Below are 6922 nucleotides of genomic sequence, written 5' to 3'. Positions count from 1 at the left end.
GATTGATTGGATGTTGGATAGCACTTAGGACTCGCGAGCAATGGCACATGATCAATAGGGAAAGAACAATGGTAGGTTGATCTGGAAGAGCTTGGATAAATCGAATGGTGGCACACCTGCCGGCAATAGTGGTGCATGGATGCGGCAGAGCATGAGATTCATGCATGGCCTAGTCAACGAGCGAAGCTAATGCTCTTGTTGGATTTTGACACCACCCATGCATCCCAACTTGTGGATCAACTTCTTGCAAATATTCCACTAATGGCACGCATGTTGGTCAAAGGTTCTCCAGATGCCATAAATCAATCTTGTTGGTCTTCTCTATAATAGGAAAATGAAAACAAAGAATATAGAGAAAATAATTCTAAAGTACTTGTGGAGGGACTCGGAGAGGGTATAGGAGGATGGAGGTAATTGTAAAAGCGCACCTCCCTCTAGCCATGAACGAGTGTTTTAAGGACGTGTTTTAGATGGGGAAAAATTTATTCATCATCATTTTTATTATCATCCTCTCAAATCTCTTAACATAGCATTCATTGATAAGCCCACAATCAAAACATAATAAATAGTCTTCAATCATTTAATACTACATCATTAAATGCTATGAAAATGATGGTAAAATGGATTATGAATAATATTACTCTTTAGATAGATAATGTTTCGGAAAAAAAAGATGTTCTTGTTGACCTCTTTCCGTATTTACATGTCATTTTGTTAATGATAAAAATATTAAAATAAAAATAATTATATTTAAAGATTTACACCACACACCATTCATGCCGTATAATTTGATTTAGAAGATAAATTTTAAAATTTAAATTACAAATCAAATTATACCATGTGGACTTAAAAATAATAAGAAAATCTGTGTATGGTTAAAAGTTATTTCTACTTGTTTGCCTCGAGTCTAACTTGGCATATCTCTCAAGCCTCTAGTGAATAGTCATTCGCAGATATAAACTCATAAGACGTCCCAAAATGATTGTGAAGTCACGCTAAATTATATTTCAGCCAGAGAGAAACCCTGTGGTGGCTCTTTCTCGACATTTACTTGATGCATAAAGCTTCTATTGGGACGAGGGAGGAGCTCCATCTCCCTCTCCCACCAAGCCACCCTCGAGCCATTTTTATCATTTATATGTACTTATTTCCAAGTTTTCTGTCTATGTAAAGAAGATAAAAGTTCAGCTTCGACGCCTTCCACCAGTCTCAACAATCACACGCAATCTTCTCGTGCAATCATTTCAATTCAGTCACTTTTAGAGAGATCTTCCCTATGACCGTCCTCGGCTTCCATGAGATTAAAGGAAATGTTGCAAAAAAACCATCCTTTCGAGGGCCCATCATTATGATCAAGAAACAAAGCAGCCGGACAAATATGTTCCCCTTTGCACTATAGATACTATTTTGGAGAGTTTCCCCCTCTCATTTGGTACCTTTGCTATCTAAGACATCCCAGAAACCGCTTCCATATTTTCATCAGAAACTCTTCTCCCTAGGAATATAGAAGATGATCTCAATCATTCAAATTTGCAGTGAACAATGAATAAGAAACAAAAAACGAAAAAAATCGAATTAAAAGAGTATATCATTTTTAACTAGATGGGAGTCTACCATGCCCCTAACACATACAGGCCAATGCATCTATTCTATATAAAAATGCAAGCATATCTGAGTATCTCGCTTTGACATACTTTCCTCAAGTCAATAACACAAGGTGTCAGCAGTCTCTCCCAGAGCTGTATAAACCGAAGGGGGCTTATCCACTATCTCGGGGTATATCCCACATGGATACACTAGTCTTCATTAGATTAAATGACTTGATAATAAGAAACTTCATAGTAATGTCCAGAAAGACTACATCACCTTCCTACTTCCCCACCAACCTGAAAGATTTCCAGAATTATCTTGCTGCTAAAAATAACTTGAGTTTAGCCCAAACCTCTAAACTCAAGTTATTTTTCCTTGCGAGATGCCAACAACTAGAGCTTAAGAAACTGGGATTAGTTTATAAATTACAGAGCTTAAGCTCAATATCAACCTGAGATTGTAACCAGGCAGAAATAGAAAAGATTCATGCTGGCCATTGAGTTCGTCCAACATTGTCTATTATTATCAGTAAAAAATAATCCTTTTGTGAGCATAACTTTCTAGACAGCAGGCAAATGCATGAATTTTTCATATATTAAACACTACCACAAAATTCAAAGGCCATTCAAGCATCGCTTTCTTTGTCTGTCTTCTCTAGCTAAAACATGCGTTTAAAGCATAACATGTATTTCCACTCCGTTTAATACCATCCAATGGCAACCAAATGATAGACAACACCAACAATTCTGTAAAACTATATATCTACTGTATACGGGCAAACTTCTTTTTTAATAAGAAGATATTTCATTGATAATGAAATAGGCATAGCTCAAGTACGAAGAAAGTATACAAGATATTACACCTAGTTGGGAACTAGAAACGGACACAAAGAAAATCATGAAAGTTGAGACCATTAAAATTTATAATAGCCCACATAAATAGTCTTCAAGAAAACTCAAATTTTTATAAAAAGTGTTCTTGATCCTCAAATTTCAGTAATTACTTTCCCTCCAATTGCAACAAAGTAGACAAATGGAAGCCATCGTCCACACAACTGCAACCTGGGGTATCTTCTTGGTATAACCCATGCTAACCCCACTTTGCTGAAAAAGTAATTCCATCAGGCCCTGGCAAACTCAATGTAGAAGCAAATGATCCACTGTTTTGCCACAATATTTGCACATACAACGCCAGTCAATAAGGATAAACCCATATTTCCTTAGGCTGTCAATGGTCAGGATCTTCCCTAAGGATGCAGTCCAAGCAGGAGAAAAAAGAAGAAGAAGAAGAAGAAGAAGAAAGAAAGAAAGAAAGAAAGAAAGGAAACAGCCTTAAAAGGGGCTTTACTCCTCCAAACCTTCCAAGGAAAGTGATTAATAGCCTAAGTAGTAAGGGACTCATAGAAAGAGCATACAGAAAATTTTCCTTAACGAGTCCAAACATACTAATCCACCACAGTAACACTAGTCCCAAAGGTGTATTAGTCTATTAGCAAGTTAAAAATTCAGCAAAGACACCAACCTCCCGATTGTATGTGCCTCTCTAATGAAGCTGACATTCCACTGTTGTGAGGGATTGGTAACTTCCCTCAAATCAGCCACCAAAGCATCCTGTTCCTGTGCAATTCTAAAAATAAAAGGGATAAGCATCCTTAAGAGCCGTATCTCTAACCCAAACATCATGCCAAAAACTAATTCTGTTACCATCACCGATCATCAGTCTAGTGTCTAGAGAAGGACCCCCAACCTTTCCAGATATTTTTCCATAACCCCACTCCACATGCCCCCTTGACTTTGCTAGAACAACAACCCCCCTAGTACTTCTATACTTAGTATTGATCACCACCTTCCATAATTAGTATTGATCACCACCTTCCATAATGCTTCCCTCTCGTAATTATATCTCCACATCCATTTCCCTAAGAGGGCCCCCAAACCACCACCCCTCACTGGAAAGCACAACTTGTCCCAACCAACTATATGAAACTTAAACTCCTCGCCTAGCCCACTCCACAAAATGTATACTGACAAACTTCATCTACAGAAATTGAAATGACAACAAATAACTCACCATCCACTTTTTATTTCCATCATCAAACAGGACAGTTCTAAAATCAAATTTTGTTTGTTCTGTAAGACTTCAAAACCCCATTAGGGCCGTCGAGTGAACCTCTTGGTCAATTTGAATTCACTTCAACATACAAATATCTGATTAATTATTTCTTTGAAGACAGAAAAGATATTTACCACATCAATAATCAGTATGAAAAACTATATAAGTCCAACAATGATTTTTAAAGCTCGAGAGAGAGAGAGAGAGAGGGGGGGGGGGGGGGGGGAAGAGCAGCATGGCAGTGCACAATTCACATGTAAATATCAGACTAATAGAAAAAAGGACTACAGGTGAAGGAACTAATTAATATCGCTGATTCAAAAAACTCTAAACCTGCAGTCTTTTTTGGCTTTAGATTAATCTAGCATGATCAGCAAAGCAACGCTGAGAAAACAAAAGAATGCTCACTTAAAAACTCAAAGAATGCCGAAGCAACTGTAGGTACTTATATACAGAGATATCGCAGCAACTGTAGGTACTTATATCCAGAGATGTCTAAAAACTCTTATATGATGAAATCCGTCTTATATTGGGAGGCCCTTGTACAACTCTTACAGTACAGTAAAAGAAATGAAGTTCAGGAAAATGTCGTACTGGAAACAGGAACAATCAAGCAAAACTGACAAGAAGTAATGCCTAAAAATCTTTCCAAACATTAAAATCAGTGGATAAGTTGCTATAATTTACAATGCTGTCTTGGCACCCTAAAAAGAATGTACTCCGTATTGGATCGATGTTTACTAAAGCATGGGCAGTTCCACTTGGGCTAGTGGCAACAGCAACTTCATCTGCACCCAGTATCACTTCAGCAAAACCTTTATTAACAGCTCTGTTCTCCAACTGCCAATAGTACACAAAAACAATTACAGTATTAATGCAAAACCAAAAGAACCAGAAAAGATAATACAAATACTAAAAGAACCTGAAAATCTGCATACATCAAACCCTTCAATTTACATTATTGACTCTATGCCATTTTCATTAGGCTTACACGTAACATTGTCATTGTATTATATAATAACAAAAGCTGTCTTTTGCCAATCACTACTGCCATGTCACAGAATAGATACAGCATTCAAGTAAAGTGATTTCAAAGGCTAATATGCCTGTGTTACTGTAATTGAACGTGGCCATTACTTTAAATTGTATCTTATTTTCTAGAAAATAAGAGACAGAATTCAATTAGTAACTAATTGTGGGGAGAAACAGACAGCAGAACTAAAAATTATCCACTGGAGTTTACTAGTATTTTCTTTCAACTTCTGGAGTCCACTCGTGCCGTGCAAAATATATCTTGTCTTTCATTTTCATGCACAGGCAAGGCTGTATATCAAATTGAACAAAGAGGAAAGTTATAAAAAGGTTGAGAGCAAAAATAATCAGACAACATGAAACCCAGAAATTTTTTAATTGACAATTAACAAAAATGTATCCCACTCATGTAGATGACAATGTATAGTCGATTACAAGACTTGGGTTGGGTTGGGTTGTCTTGTAGACATATTACTTAGAACCATATTCTTTATTTTTTATCCTTTTCACTATATAACTTAGTGGTCTTAAGTTTCAGAACTCAAGAAATTGACCTGCCATTAGGGTCTTAATAAAGTAAACCTTTGATTGAAAAATAGAAACATTCATGAAAAACTTTTGTTTCTTTTTTTTTTTTTTTTTTTTTTTTTGAAGTTTTTACCAACTTGCTATCCATGTCAATGTTTTCATACGGTAGACCACTAATTTACAAATTAAGTCCCTTCGCATCATAAATAATGCATACGAAATAAAGAATCCAGGCAAATAGTCGAGTTCACATCCACAGAAGTAAGCTTTTATAACATATTCCCTTCAATAAAAGCAGAAACTTACCCTGAATTTTGTTTTAGCACCCCACATGACAAAGGTCTCATTGCAGGTATGGTGCCTGTGGTTTCCCCTGACATTACCGGGTCGAATTTCTCCAACATGAACTGAAGCACAACTCACAGCTCCACCTGCAAAGAAGCATGCTCCTCTGTCAAATTACAGCATATCGTGTTGTCAAGGCTAAAGGGGCGCGGGGGGGTTGTTACCATTGAAATTCAGAGCAAGAAAACATAAATTCCCAGAAAATGCCGATTGCAGCACAGAAATTGATTTAATTTGGAAATCGGTTTAAATATAAAACCAGAATAAAATCCAAAAGCATGAGCTAAACAGACAATAAATTTGGGATTCCATCCGTAATTTTCAGAACCCCAAGAACAACGGAAGCAGATGTAACCAAACAGAATATAAAATAACAATGGATATGTGCGAGTGTATGAATATACCCAAAATCCCAGAATGAAGGGCAAGAGAGACGGGGTCGAGCAACCAACCGCGCTTGTCTTTTGCCAGCGGGGAAGGAAACCCAGAACTGAATCTGACCAAATTGGCAGCATTGTCATCATCTTGGCTGGACTTGAGTTCGTAAGAAGTGGGGGAGAAATGGGAAGCGTGCTGGAGTCTGAGAGAGAGCCATGTAAGGAAGAGGAAGATGGAGAGAAGAAAAGGAAAGGCATGGGGCTTCTTAAGGAAGTGTAGAACAAAGGATGAGATTGAGTGTGAATGTGAGGAGCTTTGAAACATTGGGCCCTCTGAGCTCTGACCAGATGGATATGAGTTCCTCCTGGGGTTTGCCAGCATCATCTTTCTCTCTCTCGCTGCCCCCTCGCCGTGCCCATGTGTGGGTGTATCTATGTCTGTTTGTCTGGCCGTCGTCAGGACTCGGCCCCTAATAAATACCGAACGTATCCTTTTCTGTTGCTCGATTTCTTATGGACCATGGACCGATGTATTAATCGAAAATATTAAATTCATTTTTTAAAAATATTTATATATATATATATAAATATTTTTAAAAAATAAAAAAGATCAATTCATCTATATTTACTTTCTTAATTATTAAATAAAAAAATAAAAAATTCAGTCGATCATTTTTATTTATTCAAATAGTATTTTTCATTTTTTATATAGCAAAATATAATTTTACTTTTAATAACAAATTAAAAAGGGCACTTTGTATAAGAAAGAAGTTTATAAGTCTAGTTATTGATAAGAGTCGAGGATGTAGCACGAGACTCATCTCGAGAAGACAAAATAAAATTATTTTTTATGTTTTTCAATCATATTTTTATATTCTTAAATATTTTTTAAAAACATTTCACAACATCACTTAAAATACACTTCCTTAATCACAGAA

General features: G+C 36.6%; 1 protein-coding gene across 4 annotated transcripts; it reads right to left on the bottom strand.

The window, feature by feature from the left end:
* Positions 1-4162: 4162 nt before the first annotated feature.
* On the bottom strand, positions 4163-6473 carry LOC122275086. 4 transcript variants are annotated; one of them, XM_043084028.1, is made up of 4 exons: positions 6060-6473; positions 5569-5693; positions 4946-5025; positions 4319-4542 (listed from the first exon to the last, which is right to left on the bottom strand). In XM_043084028.1, the coding sequence occupies exons 1-4, from the start codon at positions 6367-6369 to the stop codon at positions 4503-4505; spliced, it is 555 nt and encodes a 184-aa protein (XP_042939962.1). In that variant the 5' UTR covers positions 6370-6473; the 3' UTR covers positions 4319-4502. The 4 variants fall into 4 exon arrangements, with proteins under 4 accessions (XP_042939959.1, XP_042939958.1, XP_042939962.1 ...); XM_043084027.1 differs by having other exon boundaries at positions 6012-6467; XM_043084025.1 differs by lacking the exon at positions 4946-5025 and having other exon boundaries at positions 4163-4542; positions 6060-6466.
* Positions 6474-6922: the final 449 nt, after the last annotated feature.

Source organism: Carya illinoinensis, chromosome 9 (genome assembly GCF_018687715.1).
Source record: "Carya illinoinensis cultivar Pawnee chromosome 9, C.illinoinensisPawnee_v1, whole genome shotgun sequence".
NCBI classification, from domain to species: Eukaryota; Viridiplantae; Streptophyta; class Magnoliopsida; order Fagales; family Juglandaceae; genus Carya; species Carya illinoinensis.
Note: the sequence above shows the minus strand (reverse complement) of the source record. Positions and strands in the feature narration are given on the sequence as shown.